This window comes from Crinia signifera, chromosome 4 (genome assembly GCF_055691185.1).
Source record: "Crinia signifera chromosome 4, ASM5569118v1, whole genome shotgun sequence".
Taxonomy (NCBI): Eukaryota; Metazoa; Chordata; class Amphibia; order Anura; family Myobatrachidae; genus Crinia; species Crinia signifera.
The window spans coordinates 47,548,242-47,564,624 of record NC_139220.1 but is presented as its reverse complement, the minus strand read 5'-3'; the positions used below and the strand labels follow the sequence as shown (position 1 = coordinate 47,564,624).

Below are 16,383 nucleotides of genomic sequence, written 5' to 3'. Positions count from 1 at the left end.
ACAGATGGGTATAAATAAGATCAATAGTGGGGAATGCTGATCTCTGTAGTGCCATATTGGAGGTTTTTGGGTACGGTACGGTGCTAGGCACATTATTTTATTCTCCCTCCACACCCTAGTGGATGGTAGGGAATAAATTACCGCCTTAAAAAAAAAATAGTCCTTGTCAATCTATAGTCATTGTAGACCAGGCATTGCCAAACTGTGGCCCTCCAGCTGTTGTGAAGCTACACATCCCAGCATGCCGTCAGAGTTTTAACATTCCCTAATAGCAAAACTGTGGCAAAGCATGATGGGACTTGTAGTTTCACAACAGCTGGAGGGCCAGAGAAAATGGGAGAAAGGAGAAGTAGCACTTCATATTCCAAATACTGGAACATGCAAGGTTAATGGCAGTATTTAAATGCTACCAAAATGTTAATGGCTGGCAAAGAGCACACTGAAAAATACATAATCAGCCTTTTACCGAATAATGTTTGTGGAATAGAAATTATTTGCAGAGCTTCCCGATGCAGAGATATGATCCTGTACTGCCCAGTACTTACCACTTGGAAGCAGCAGTCGGGAAATTTCCTGCATTAATGTAAATTGTCCTGCCTGATGACAGCAGGAAAGGGCTCGGAGCAAAGCAGGTGCCGCCTCATCCCAATTCTTCAGAAGGGAACTTAGAGCGGACAGCGCCACCTCCTGGGAGATGTAGAGAAGCAGCTGTGTGTGTGAAAAGAAAAATAATTTACATCCGCTTTAATTAAAGAACACCTTAAAAAAACAACAACACTGTATGTTAAGACCATAAAAGTAATTTCCCCTCACTCTTTATCTGCACATTACACATGCCCCTTCTATGCCACAAGACCCCTCCATATGCCCTTGCTCTGCCATCAGCGCATTCTACATGCCCTTCTATGCCATCAGACCCATTCATATGCCTCTTCTATGCCACAGGACCCCTCCATATGTCCCTGCAATACCAATAATAAGCTTCCACATGCTCCTTTATATGTAGTTTCCTTTAAATACTATTCTTTTGCTAGTAATATTGGCTTTCACTCATTTGTCAACCCATCATGGCTCTTGTATATATTAGGGAGTATTTGGGGGAGTTGCAGCACTGCCTTCTTGACCTGGCTGCAATAATATCTAGTTCCACCTACTGTATGTGTGACTATAGAGGCAGGACAGCTTTGGTAGCATTCAGTGCCTCCAAACCACAGGTCAGAGGTGACCGGAGTGTAAGGTGTTTTGGGGAATCAGTAAAAGACCAGACCTCTGTTCCACACCAAGCACAAAGGGCATTTATAGAGTGCACTCCATCTCACACAGATAGAGGCCAGGAAGGCAGTCTGACGTGGACAAGGAGCGATGAAGAGCTCCTGAAGATAGATAGATAGATGCCGTGAAAGTTCTGGATGGGCGGCAGCCATGCAAACAAGCTTAAAGATCTCTGCCCCTCCGGGGAAGAATGAAGAATTTTTTAAATGGGAAACCGTGCCACCACTATTCTGCATGCTGCCCACTGTCGGGCTCTGCAAGGGAAGGGTCCCTTCTCTTCTCCTTTAGGTAAGCAGCCATCTTCTTCCAGAGATCTATTATGATCCAGAATCATAATGTACTAATATAAAATTAGGAGACCACTTAAGGCTGAAAAAAATAATAATAAAGGCTTGATCCAAATAACAGCCTGACCCTCGTAGAATACTCTAGTTGATCTTCCAAGTGAGCAGCTGTAATTCAACTAAATGTAATGGCTCAAATGGACGATATAAGGCCCAGATTACTCTCCCAGAGCTGTAAGATACACAAATGGAGGTTGTGCACGCAACACACACTGCAAATATGTCTGGGCTACATCAGTTTGTGATATCGAAGAACTTGCCACAATGAAGAAGATATTTTGGGATGGTAAAGGATGCAATTCATTACCTGCTTGGGGCTGGTGTTGGCAGTGGTTGGAGGGGCCTCAGATGCACAAAGCTGCTGATAGGCCTCCGTATACTGGTCAGCTGTGCAGACCCCATACTCTTTCTCCCAGAGGCCAGCGAGTTTACTAATGAAAGGTTCCTGGTTGCCATTCACCATCCAGTCATGAAAAGAAGGTACAGACTGTGTCTTCCAATCTACTGGAGTCTTCTCCTCTAGGTGATGAAACAGTAGTTCACTAGTGCAGAAAACCAACCTCTGCCCCTGTAAAACAAGGGTATCACATAGTATTAACTGTGTGTGTGTTAACTATTAAAGTCTTTATAAAACAACCTACATCCCCTTAACAAAGCTGTGGGGTTCAAGGGTGCAAACCCCATGCAGGTCCTTGCTGTACTCACCCCCACCTTAGTCGGTTAAGTCCGGATACACAACAGAACAATGAGATGACAAATCGCATTGGCCACACGCACCAGAGCGGTTGGTGGCTGTATGCATTTGCATAGTACGTGCCCCTTATTAACAGTTCTCCAGTAATATCTGCATGATTTGTCATTTACGGCCAAATCGGAACAACATATTGTGCATATATCAGGCAGTCTGTATGCACAAACGAGTGATCCCTAGTTCAGTCCTTCAATAACCTGCCAAATGCTAAATCTTCCGATTGGCTGTGCAGCACAGCCAAAAAGAAGATACTGCATGGGACCCGTGGAACCGCGCAAAGAAGATACTGCATGGGACCCGTGGAACCGCGCAATCGGGTATACACACTGCAGTATCTGTGCAACAAATCATGCGGATATAGGTGTAGTGTGTGCCCACCCGAATGATTACTTCTCCAGGCAACAATACAAGTGTATTGAGAAGATATATGGTCATTAGGTTGATACACAGTGGGTCTACCACTAAAGCTCGACATGGCTTAAGTCAACACATGAAATAGGTCGACATGCGGTTGATGGAAAATCAACACAAGCATTAGGCCGACAATGGCTAGGCTGACGGTAAAAATGTCGACATGGTTTTTTTTAGCTGACAGGTGATATTTCATGATCTACGGTCCACGAGGGCATGGCATGACAATAGAGTAGTGTAGCGAGCCATGCAAGGGGACACAGTGCACCAATATGGTGTCCATGTTGACATTCAGGACCAAATTTTAAAAAAAAAGTGAAAAACCCATGTTGACCTTTTGACCTAGCCATTGTTGACCTAAGCCTGTCGACCTGCAGTGGTTGACCCAATGACCCATACCCATTGAGCACTTTTAGAACACGCAATGACTGGTGAAGACCTATGTGATGACAGCGGTCAGGGAAGCGGGGCTTGTGAAGATGTTCTATTGGCCCAAGTGACTTATGAGTATTTCACATATATTGCTTCCACTACTCTGGCTGTGACCTGCCCTGCACATTACAGGTCGTTAGCATGGTTTACCAGAAGGCTCGGGTGCTGCTGCAGAGATTGCTGGGCCCCGACCCAGTTCTTAGCGGCAACGTGCTCCTGTGCACATCGCAGAGCAAACGAGGCCGCCAGACTCTTCTCTCCGGCAATCAGAGCAAGCTCAGCCGCAGTGCTCAGGGACAGCAGGTCACCCTTCTTGGCAAGGACTTTAGCTGCGTCGTACGGAGAGGATGCCCCTAAGTAACTGAGATAGAGATGACAATGTTGCTTACAGTACGTTACTATTAACATTTTTAAAGCCCAAATCAATCGAGAAAAGATTCTCAAACTTTACTGCACTTCGGCACCACCCTAGAGTATCCGGAATTTATTTTTAATAGCACCCTTGTCCAAAATATTTGTATTCAGCAATTCCCCAAAAAATATTACATTAAGTAAATGAAGTGTGTATGTGATCCTTAGGGTCAGTTACGTAGTGAGGGACAGGATGCTCTCATATTTCCCCATATATTTTATTATTGGAATCCACTAGCACTGTCTTTTTACATTGACCATAAATACTTTGATTTGGTCCTGGACCACCAAACCAGGGCACCCCTGCAAGTTCCCTAAATGCCCATACACACTAGACCATATTGGTCACAATATCGTTCAGAAATGGCTTTGTGAACAATATCGGCCAGTGTGTACGCTGTGCTTCATTACCGATACGCACTCCTGCCCGTTGTTACTGACCCCTTTCCTCGTCCAGCCTGTTCAGATGAGGGATGACATCCTCAGCGACATCCATGCTGCAGCCGCAGCATGACCGTTGTTCCCCCGCCGTGGTCGCTCCCCTCATGTGCGACATCGGCAAGTATGTAGTGTGTATGGCCCTTAAGGGGTGCTGTGGTGCACAGTTTGGGAACCACTGCTGTAGAGCATTGGTAACCGGCTAATGTAGTCTAAGGAGGCACTTTTAGTCTTTAAGTGCCAACGTTGCTGCGAGAGATCCTCAAAATAAACGATAAAAATGCCAGCGTCACTCACAGCGACTGTTCTTTTAGTATAAACAAATACAAATACAGCCAAGACAATTCATTGAAGTTTAGTTAAATATTGCACCCAAAAAACGAACAGTCTCTGTGAGCGGCGCTGGCATTTTTAGTGGATATTTAGAGGATCTCTCGCAGCAACGTTGGCCCTCAAAGGGTTAAGAAGATTACTTGGAATTGAATGGCTCATATTAAGGGGTTCGGATCAGGCAGCACTTAGAGGCTATGAGAAAAGTCTTGTTGTACCAGAGTGGTGCACATAGTACGTACTGCCCTAAACAGGGCTGTACCTTGTAACCATCCAATAATTACAATAACCATGAAGCGTTACATATAATCAGCAGCACATCTGGTTTTAGAGTTGATCTGAAGACAGTACAAGGTGGTCTGAACCAGAACGCAGCCTCATAGGATTGTATGTGGATGTATGCGATGTGATCGGGACTTCCGAACGGGAGTACGGTCGATCGACCCATGGCATTGAAAGTGTGATTGTACAAGTGTGTACCTGGCTTATGGCACTGCCTGATCATACTCATGGTAATGCAATACTAGCCCAGAACATACAATGGCTACCTCTGCTGTGAGTAAGGGACATAGTGTATATCATATTGGAAAACAGCGTCAACAAGAGTTTTACATTATTGATTACATTTTTGGGTTCAAAATGCAATAATTTAATAATTATATTAGTAATACAAAACAGTTTGTGTACAAGCCAATGTCATCCCACACTTACGCGCTCAGGCCCCCCCTACAGGTACTTACCACTTAGCAGCCATGGAGAAGTGGCCATCCTGCTCCAGTATGGTGGCCCAGCTGGTGTACAGCTCCTGCAGTACGGGGTCATCTGGGAGCAGACGAGCTTTAGCCACAACTATGGCTTCTCTGTAACAGGCAAAAACCACCATGTGCCATTAGGGACATGGCAAACATTGTACAAATGAAGGGCACAATTGAAACCAGCATCTGGAGAGCATGCTGGTTGCTGTAGTGCCCTTTGGATGACCTAGGGGTAGGTTGGCTCTCAATTTAGGTATATTTTTGTATGTGCTATTATCATGTGACTAGATAATTATATAGCCCAGAGTAGGTTCTGTTATCATGCAGTATCAGGAGGATATATACAAATATAGGTAACCAAGATCTCGGAATTATCTACCACCACATAATGTTCACATTTTGCTATTACCCCTTAATGTGCTGGGGGGAATCTCTTTTATGTGTTTTACTTGCTTAGAATTATCTTCTCCCTTTCATGAAATATTAGGGGTATTACTAAATTGGTTGAGCAACTTACGTTTGACATAACATGGAGCCAGTAATGGTACGCACCTAAGCAGCTGCAATATCTCAAGCTATGGAAGTGCTAATCACTGTAGTATAGCCTGTGCCCACAAAAGCATATATGGTACCACATGCCCACGGGAGCCATTGCATAGTCTTCAGCATCTGCGTACACATACACAGCACCAACGCAATAACCAAGTATATAGTATTAACTCCTCCTCTGATCAAGCAAACCGGCCTCAGCAGTAGGAGCGCTGGCACCATGTTTCTTTAAGTACATGGTGGTAGCTGAGGGTTGATATCTGGCAGACAGGTAATCACACTGCAATGGGAGGTCAGTTCCTGTACTGTACAATGCAGAATAATTATTTCAAATATTTCAAAGCCGACCCCCCCCCCCCCCCCCCCCCACACACACTCTATGGTGTTCTATATGACTGCAGGATAAACAGAATCTTTATCTGGCATATGAAATAACGCAAACTAACCTGTATAAGTGGTTTCCTCTGAGGACTTGCACAGCCTCATAAACCTTGTTAATGGACAGGAGGTGAGAAGCCGCTTTCACATATTGTTCCTGGAAACAGAGCTGTTTTGCAAAGGCTTCAACTGACGAAACCCAGACTTTGTATCCAGCTAAAGAGACGAAGCCGGAAATCAAACAAAATATGGTTATTTACTAGAGTAAAAGCAAGAAAAGCAGTTTTGAGTATTATTTACAGATTATCTTGGCCCTGGCGCCATGTCCCCAATGACGTCCGCTCTAGCGCCATGTCCCCAATGACGTCCACTGAACTACTTTTATGTCCATTCTGCAGGAATGTCCACATACATCTCTGCTAGTCACGCCAAACAGCATACCAGGTCACATGACACCTTCTAATGTTCTGCGTCTCTTTTGCCAAAAATGTATTTTAATCGCAACGCAATGTGTACAACAAAACGCACCAACTCTGTATTTCTACTGCAGTAGGAGAAGACCACCATGCTACTGCCAACTAGGCAAAGCAGTAAATGTGCCCACCCTAACTCCAATACTAAGGTTAAATGGATCATTGCATCATACATACCAAAGCACCATCTTACTACACTACAAGATCCATATAATACGATCCCAGGGATCGCATGTATTTATTTGAAGTGAGAATGTCACCCAATTCCACATCCTCTTACCTACCCATGGGAGCCAGAGCCACCAGCTGGTCTGTAAGCTCTCCCCTCTCTGCGGCCAGCTGCAGGGTACCCTTCAGATCACCTTTCCACAGCATAATCTGATGCTGAAGCTCAGGGTGACCATTCTCCAGATGTGCTTTCCCTGAGGGAAAGAAAAGATAAAAGGAAAGATTGCTGGACTCCTCCAAAACAAAACAAAAGATAGCAGATAACAGCGGTGTATAGGGCATGACATCACAGCAGTGTATAGGGCATGACATCACAGCTAATATGGCATTACCACTGGTGTAGCACAATATGACAGCAGATAATACTTCAATACCGGAAGCGCAAAGGGTCCAATAGAAAGAGCTCCTTATTGCTGTACCACCCATTCCCACTTCTAGTAGCTGGTACTTCTGCCTCACATGTACATATTTGCTGCAGTTTCTGACACACCTTATGTTATAAGTGGTTGGTATGGAGGATTGCAACGGATTGAGGTGCATCGCGCGAATATTGGTTTAGTCTAGATTACGCTCTACAATACAGAAAGCAAGCGAGCGCGCCCTCTAGTGGTTAAAATCAGCAGTCACTCTTGTACACATGATGGAAGTTTACTGCCAATACATGCACTTTGTTACTGTAGGGATAAGTATCTCTATAGACCTTCTTCCTCCATGAGCCGGTGCAGTGTAGTCCTGTCACTGTAGAGACCTAGATGTGCAGAGTCCTCAATCAGGGCAAGCGCATCTACTGCTAATGCTGGAAAGAGAAAAGGAGGAAGAGGTAATGGGTACTCTGGTAAACCACAGCTGAGGAAATACCCATATACATAGAAACAAGTTAACAATAGGCAAAATGCTTTTATGCTGCACTGTGAAAGGTCAGATTTTTGTAGTGATATACCCAGATGGACACCACCTGACCTCTGACCCCAGGAGATGCCTGCTTTACAGCGAGGTGCAAAAACAAAATCTCCAGAGGCATTCTCCACTACAGTGTAACATCACATCAACAGCCATCCTCTTACCTACCATCACCATACTCCATTAATATTGGTTAGACTCCTTTATGGCTTCAAAGGAGCGGACATGAGGATTACTTTGATTAAATGTGTCATGTAAGTATCTTGTAGAGGAATGAGGTACTGAACGAACCCTATTAAGTGTACTTGAAGAAACCAGCACTGATTATTCACAGGCCTTCTACATCTTATACCCCCCTTTTACACCCAAATCCTGGATCCGACCTGGCATTTGGAACACTGAAGCCAGGTCGGATCCAGGATTTGCACCCTTTACACTGCGGTGCCTACCTGCAGTGTAAATAGAGGCGGTGCTGGGGGCAAGTCCAGGACCAAGGTAAGCTGCCCCCAGCCCCCCCCTAGCCCATGTCCACGAGGTGAATGGATGCACACACACAGGCATCCATCCACCTCCTCCCTACCTCCGCTGCTGTCTGCACAGTACAGCAGCGTAGACTGTGTGCCCCCCCAACCTGCGGACGCTGCAGTACGGAGGCTGTTCTTCCCCCATTAATGTAAACGAGAGCTGGATTGGATGATCCAGTGTACCCATTTACACTGCCCTCTACCCAGATCCTACCCATGTCAGGACCTGGGTAAAAGAACTGTGTAAAGGGACACGGGTTAACCCCTTTTACACCACCGCTGACCCGGGTCCACAAGGGAAAAACCTGTTTTTTTGCGGCGGTGTAAAAGGGGTATTATTTTAATAATCTTGCACAATAAATGACATTTGCTTTTTACTCTACTCTGAAAAGCTAGTCACCCAGTTATACTGTCCTACCTGTTATACTGTATGACTTGGGGGATTCCAATGTCGGTATACTGACTATCGGGAGGTCACCCAGCAACCGTTATACTGTACTCCGCAAGCAGCACACTCACTGTGCCCAAATGATCCCATCTAATTGAATGTGCTTTACTGGAGCTAGCATAGACCGAATCACATGGCAGTATTAGCGCTGTGCATCGTCTCATTTGCACTTGATCAAAACATTGGGATGCTATCACGGAACACTGTTGAAATGAGTGGTGGCGGAAAAGGGAGTCTGACCCATTAACTGAAAGCATCCATAAAACTAGATGCACTTCTTCCCTTTAGCTATATGCACAAAACGTCATCCTTCTAGCTTCATTCTGTGCTCTGTATGACTGTCTTTATAGCAAACAGATTGTTATATCACAATGCTGTATCCATAGAAGAGACATTCATGAAGGCTCACGATAACAGAGAAGAACTTGTACCTTCTTTGGAGCATAAAGCTGCCGCCAGCTTTACACAGTCCCGATGCTGCTCTTCCTTGGAACGATGATCTTTGTTGGTGCTAATTGGAAGGAGAGACCGAGACTTTTTCTTCCGACTGTGAGGGTCTGGTGAAGTAAGAATATAGGGAAAGGCTATTTTAAACAACTGCCAAGCCTAAATATAACAAGTATATACTGTATATTTACACCTTACAACATTCACTTATGTATTAAAAGCATAGAAGTAGCAAAATATCACAGCTGAAGGTCTATTCACTTTTTCTTTATTGCAAATTCCTATATATCACCTAATGTGGGGTAACTGACTGCTTTCTCCTATATATCCCCCAATGTGATGTAACTGACCCGCTTCCTTCTACATATCCCCCAATGTGATGTAACTGACCTGCTTTCTCCTACATAGCCCCCAATGTAACTGACCCGCTTCCTCCTACATATCCCCCAATGTGATGTAACTGACCCGCTTCCTCCTACATATCGCCCAATGTGATGTAACTGACCTGCTTTCTCCTACATATCCCCCAATGTGATGTAACTGACCCGCTTTCTCCTACATATCCCCCAATGTGATGTAACTGACCCGCTTCCTCCTACATATCCCCCAATGTGATGTAACTGACCCGCTTCCTCCTACATATCCCCCAATGTGATGTAACTGACCCGCTTCCTCCTACATATCCCCCATTGTGATGTAACTGACCCGCTTCCTCCTACATATCCCCCAATGTGCTGCAACTGACCAGCTTCCTCCTACATATCCCCCAATGTGATGTAACTGACCTGCTTTCTCCTACATATCCCCCAATGTAATGTAACTGACCCGCTTTCTCCTACATATCCCCCAATGTGATGTAACTCATCTCCTTTCTCCTACATATCCCCCAATGTGATGTAACTGACCCGCTTTCTCCTACATATCCCCCAATGTGATGTAACTGACCCGCTTTCTCCTACATATCCCCCAATGTGATGTAACTGACCCGCTTCCTCCTACATATCCCCCAATGTGATGTAACTGACCCGCTTCCTCCTACATATCCCCCAATGTGATGTAACTGACCCGCTTCCTCCTACATATCCCCCAATGTGATGTAACTGACCCGCTTCCTCCTACATATCCCCCAATGTGATGTAACTGACCTGCTTTCTCCTACATATCCCCCAATGTAATGTAACTGACCCGCTTTCTCCTACATATCCCCCAATGTGATATAACTGACCCGCTTTCTCCTACATATCCCCCATTGTGATGTAACTGACCCGCTTCCTCCTACATATCCCCCAATGTGCTGCAACTGACCAGCTTCCTCCTACATATCCCCCAATGTGATGTAACTGACCTGCTTTCTCCTACATATCCCCCAATGTAATGTAACTGACCCGCTTTCTCCTACATATCCCCCAATGTGATGTAACATAGAAACATAGAAACATAGAAACATAGAATTTGACGGCAGATAAGAACCACTTGGCCCATCTAGTCTGCCCCTTTTTTTAAACATGTTACCTCAAACCATATTTGATCCTTATTTTTTTGTAAGGATATCAATATGCTTATCCCAAGCATGTTTAAATTGTACTACTGTATTTGCGTCTACCACCTCTGTTGGGAGGCTATTCCACTTATCTACTACTCTTTCTGTGAAAAAATTCTTCCTCGCATTTCCCCTGAATCTTCCTCCCTCTAGTTTCAGTGCATGTCCTCGTGTTCTGTTGCTCCTCTTCCTGTGAAGAATGTCTCCCACCTGTACCTTGTTAAAGCCCTTGATATATTTGAAAGTTTCTATCATGTCCCCCCTTTCCCTTCTCTGCTCTAAAGTATACATATTAAGATCTTTTAGTCTTTCCTGGTACGTTTTGTGATGTAGGGCATGCACCATTTTAGTTGCTCTTCTTTGTACAGTCTCTAATGTATTTATATCCTTCTGGAGATATGGCCTCCAGAACTGAACACAATACTCTAGGTGAGGTCGTACCAATGACCTATACAGTGGCATTATTACTTCTTTCTTTCTACTGCTGATACCTCTCCCTATGCAACCAAGCATCTGACTTGCCTTCTTCATTGCTTTGTTACATTGCCTACCTGCTTTTAAGTCCCCTGAAATAGTGACACCTAGATCCCTCTCTTCCTCAGTAGTTTCCATTATAGTGCCATTTATACTATATTGAGTCTTTGGATTTCTGAGACCCAAGTGCATGATTTTGCATTTTTTGGCATTAAACTGTAGTTGCCATTCTCTTGACCATTTCTCTAATCTGCCTAGATCCTCAATCATTTGTTTTACCCCTCCTGGTGTGTCTACCCTGTTGCATACCTTTGTGTCATCTGCAAAAAGGCACATTTTACCCTCAATTCCATTTGCAATATCACCAATAAAGATATTAAAAAGCACCGGTCCAAGTACAGATCCCTGGGGTACTCCACTTGTAACCTTTCCCTCCTTTGACTGTACTCCGTTTACTACAACTCTCTGTTTTCTGTCCTGCAACCACGCTCTTATCCATTCAACTATCTTTGAATCCAATCCCAAGCTTTCAAGTTTATTTAACAGTCTGCGATGTGGGACAGTGTCAAAAGCTTTACTAAAGTCTAGATAAGCTACATCTACAGCCCCACCTTGATCTATTACTTTAGTCACCCAGTCAAAAAAGTCAATAAGATTTGTTTGACATGATCTTCCCCCAGTAAACCCATGCTGTTTTGGATCCTGTAAATTGCTGGTTTTGAGATATTCTACAACTCTTTGTTTTAAGAGTGTTTCCATCAATTTACCTACTACTGATGTAAGGCTCACTGGTCGATAGTTGCTTACCTCTTCCTTGCTTCCACTTTTGTGCAGTGGGACTACATTCGCTGTTTTCCAGTCCTCTGGGATTACTCCAGTAGCTAGTGACTGGTTGAATAATTCTGTTATTGGTTTTACCAGCTCCCCTTTAAGCTCTTTTAGTATCCTTGGATGTATCCCATCTGGCCCCATTGATTTATCCACTTTCAGTTTTGAGAGTTCTGTGAGGACTTTCTCCTCTGTAAATGTACTTGTCTCTCCCTCAGTTTTCTGACTATACTTGCAACTTAACTGTGGCCCCTTCCCCTCTCTTTCAGCAGTGAATACTGAGCAGAAATAATTATTAATATTATCTGCTATTACATTGTCCCCCTCAAGAAAACTTCCACTCTCTGTCTTCAGTCTAATTATTCCACTTTTTGTTTTTCTCCTTTCACTTATATACCGAAAAAAAGTTTTCCCCCCTTTACCCACTGACTGGGCCATTTTCTCTTCAGCCTGTGCTTTTGCACATCTGATTACCTTCTTAGCCTCCTTCTGTCTAACAAGATACACCTCTTTGTCCTCATTCTTCTGCGTCTGCTTAAATTTCTTAAAGGCCAACTTTTTTGCTTTCACAATACTTGCTACTTCTTTTGCAAACCACAATGGCTTTCTTTTTCTTGTGTTTTTCCTAACTCTTTTGACACAAAGTTCTGTTGCTTTTAGAATTGCACTTTTTAATTTTTCCCACTTATCCTGCACTCCTTCCAAGTTCTTCCACTCTGCCAAAGAATCCCTTACAGAGTTTCCCATCTCTACAAAATCAGCCTTCCTAAAATCTAACACCTTTGTTTTTGTGTGCGATGAGTCAGTCTCTGTCTTTATTTTGAACCATACTGCTTGATGGTCACTGGATCCCAGATTTTCACCCACATTTATGTCAGATATTCTGTCACCATTTGTAAGTATTAAGTCTAATATTGCATCCTTACGAGTGGGCTCCCTCACCAATTGCTGCAGGGATGCTCCTTGCAAGGAATTCAGCATGTCCCTACTTCTGGTGGAACTTGCAACAAGTAGCTCCCAGTTTACATCAGGTAGATTAAAGTCTCCCATGATTATCACCTCTCCTTTTAATGCCATTTTATTTATGTAACTCATCTCCTTTCTCCTACATATCCCCCAATGTGATGTAACTGACCCGCTTTCTCCTACATATACCCCAATGTGCTGCAACTGACACGCTTTCTCCTACATATCCCCCAATGTGATGTAACCCACACGCTTTCTCCTACATATCCCCCAATGTGATGTAACTGACCTGCTTTCGCCTACATATCCCCCAATGTGATGTAACTGACCCGCTTTCTCCTACATATCCCCCAATGTGATGTAACTGACCTGCTTTCGCCTACATATCCCCCAATGTGATGTAACTGACCCGCTTTCTCCTACATATCCCCCAATGTGATGTAACTGACCTGCTTTCGCCTACATATCCCCCAATGTGATGTAACTGACCTGCTTTCTCCTACATATACCCCAATGTGATGTAAATGACCCGCTTTCTCCTACATATCCCCCAATGTGATGTAACTGACCAGCTTCCTCCTACATATCCCCCAATGTGATGTAACTGACCTGCTTCCTCCTACATATCCCCCAATGTGATGTAACTGACCCGCTTTCTCCTACATATCCCCCAATGTGATGTAACTGACCCGCTTTCTCCTACATAACCCCCAATGTGATGTAACTCACCTCCTTTCTCCTACATATCCCCCAATGTGATGTAACTGACCTGCTTTCTCCTACATATCCCCCAATGTGATGTAACTGACCCGCTTTCGCCTACATATCCCCCAATGTGATGTAACCCACCTGCTTTCTCTTTGGGATTATCCTTTTTAAGAGCCATTTTCTTTAAGGTCGGGCTGGGACGTTGTTTCTCCATAGCGGACGATGGGAACACATCTGGCGGAGTAGGTGATTCTGCTCCAGCTAGTAATAGTCGCAGAGAGGATATTTTATTAGGAAGAACATAGGTATGTATTAGCAACTTGCAAAATAAAGATGGCAATGAATGAACCAATGAATCAATTAGAACTTTGGTGACAGGGGGGTCAACAAATACCAGGAATAAATTCCAGATTTTAAATAGCAAAAATGTATATATGAGTTTGCGTTTTCAGATAATAAAACCCAGTCCCCATTAGAACATAGCAAAAACCGACAACACAATAGAACAGTGCTAAATATGTGGATCACCCTCATACAGCCCTTACGTACATACATGTGCGCCCTTACGCTGCCCCCGCCGCGCTGACATGCCGCTGAGAACTTTCGCCATGTTCCATCATGTGTAAAGGGCATTATGGTGTGAGGTATAATGTGTAAGAGGCATTACAGTGTGTGCCATAATGTGTAATGGTCATTATGACAGAATATGTAATGGACATAGCAGAGTATAACCATGTTTAATGGGCGTAATCCTAGTGCAGTGTGCAATCTTTTAAACCTATATATTTTTTTGTTTTGAATGTAAAATTTATAATATAAAGTGTGCCCTTCCAATTGCCAGGTGGTCAGCACCCTGCCATAAAAAAAATCCTAGAGTGACCACTATAGTGTATGGGGACCTTTAGTTGGGACTCTCAACAATGTGGTTGGGCAAGGACCATGTATGTGATCTTCATGTGACCAATCACTTGACTTCTATGTACTTCAGTGACCAAATATGACTTGTCAGCTTAAGATGTGACCATATGAAGTAAGGGACCCCCACCAGTAATTCACTAGCTGGTGGTTTCAAATTGGAGGCAAGTATTGAATGTCCCATTTGATTGGACAAGCAATTAGGTCTCAAATTTACTCTATACCTCCAGCCCTAATGTTCAATTCCTCAGTGCAGAAAAATTGTTTCATTTGTGAGCTGTTCATTTTGATTTCCTTATTTTTGCAATGAAATAAATGAGAAACGTATAAACTCATTATATTCCTCGATCAGCTAATTGGTCATACTAAATAATGCTTTGTATTGTTTTATTTATAAAAATGCCCACAGCAACCCACTGGATTAAAAGAAAAATAATCATACAAACTAACATATGAGTCTCTCGATAATAAAATAAGATGGATGTGGAAATGTATACACCAGAACTTTGTAAAAGTTTGCATTCGATGTTCCAGTGCAGACAAACACAAAACTGCCTGATACAGGTCAGGAGCACCTGGGGTGTAGATTAAATAATTCAGTTTTATGAATAATTTACGGGGTACACATCAGCTGTACTCTGACAGCTTACAAACTTCTTCTCCGATCACTAAATTATGAATGTGTTTGTGGTGTGTCATAAGACAAGTTGTCAGGAGGTACAATCCCTGCCCTCAGTTACCCGAAGCCCCATCATTACATAAGGCTGGCATTGTGCCTAAACAGTTGTCCTGAACGTAAAACTTTTAAATGGTTAAATAGTATTTACTGAAGCAAAAGTTCAGTTTGTTTAGAAAGAGTGAGTTCTAACCGGTCTCCCTTATATACTGGAACAGGAGATTGCCAAGGTCTGGTTGATTATCCCTTATCCGAAATGCTCGGGACCACTAGCGTTTTGGATAAGGGATTTTTTCAGTTTTTGGAATATTCTTTTTTTCCCATACTCACCTGGTACCCTGGTGGTGCCCTGATGGTTTCCCCCCCCCTCCCCCGACGTCCACAGGACCCTCTTCAGCAGCATCTCCTGTTCCAGGGATGAATTGCGCATCCACGCACTGGCGCAATGCACCCCTGGGAATGGAGATGCCGCTGTAGAGGATCCTTGAGGACGCTGTGGACATCAGGGGACGAGGCAAGTATGAAAAAAAGGGGTGAATTCCCCCCCCCTCCCCCCGTTATTTGTAAATTAGAATATGCCCTGATAACAGAACCACAGAATAAATTGTCATCAGTAAGCATAAGAACAGATTTTTCAGAATTAAGACAGCATTAATTTACTTTTGCACAAATCACTTCTTGATTGACATGTATAATCCCTTTATTCTATTGAAAAAATATAAAAAGTTGGCCCTATAATGCTGCCAACAGGGAAAAGGGGAGACCCGACGGAACAATAACTGGAGCTTCTCCAAATCATGTAATATGTATAGAGGTTATGCCCAACGGCGGCAGGGTGGATCAAACAGGTTTAAAAATCAAATCAAACCAATCCAATCAGGTTTCAGCGTCAGACGGAGATTGGCAGCATGCTATCTGTGATCAGTCTGATGCCATTTGGGGTCAGGGAGGTGGCGGCAATGGCCTCAGTATCCCAAAACAGGTGTGTTGCTGCCATTATGAGGGAGGGATAAGGCCTCCTTGTTGGAATTGCAGCACCCTTCTTGTGTGACCACATGGGTAAAGCAGCCGGCCGATGGTGTTGAAGATGATCAGATGCTGCATCTTCGCATGTAGCTTGGATCACTAATGGAAGCAGGATTAGGGCTTCCGTGCAAGCAGAAGTGATGGTCATCGGGAAACTGT

The 16,383-nt window shown here is 43.8% G+C and overlaps 1 protein-coding gene across 1 annotated transcript in view; it reads right to left on the bottom strand.

Annotated features, from left to right (window-relative positions):
- The window catches only part of GEMIN5 (gem nuclear organelle associated protein 5), a 69,764-nt gene that overhangs the window by 13,362 nt on the left and 40,019 nt on the right, over window positions 1-16,383 (bottom strand). Inside the window, exons 18-26 of the mRNA XM_083181718.1 lie at window positions 13,749-13,868; window positions 9,076-9,201; window positions 7,473-7,568; window positions 6,829-6,966; window positions 6,140-6,287; window positions 5,130-5,249; window positions 3,361-3,571; window positions 1,924-2,184; window positions 546-708 (exon numbers count right to left, since the gene is read on the bottom strand). Coding sequence (XP_083037844.1) covers window positions 546-708; window positions 1,924-2,184; window positions 3,361-3,571; window positions 5,130-5,249; window positions 6,140-6,287; window positions 6,829-6,966; window positions 7,473-7,568; window positions 9,076-9,201; window positions 13,749-13,868 — 1,383 coding nt within the window. The remainder of the gene's footprint in view (window positions 1-545; window positions 709-1,923; window positions 2,185-3,360; window positions 3,572-5,129; window positions 5,250-6,139; window positions 6,288-6,828; window positions 6,967-7,472; window positions 7,569-9,075; window positions 9,202-13,748; window positions 13,869-16,383) is intronic.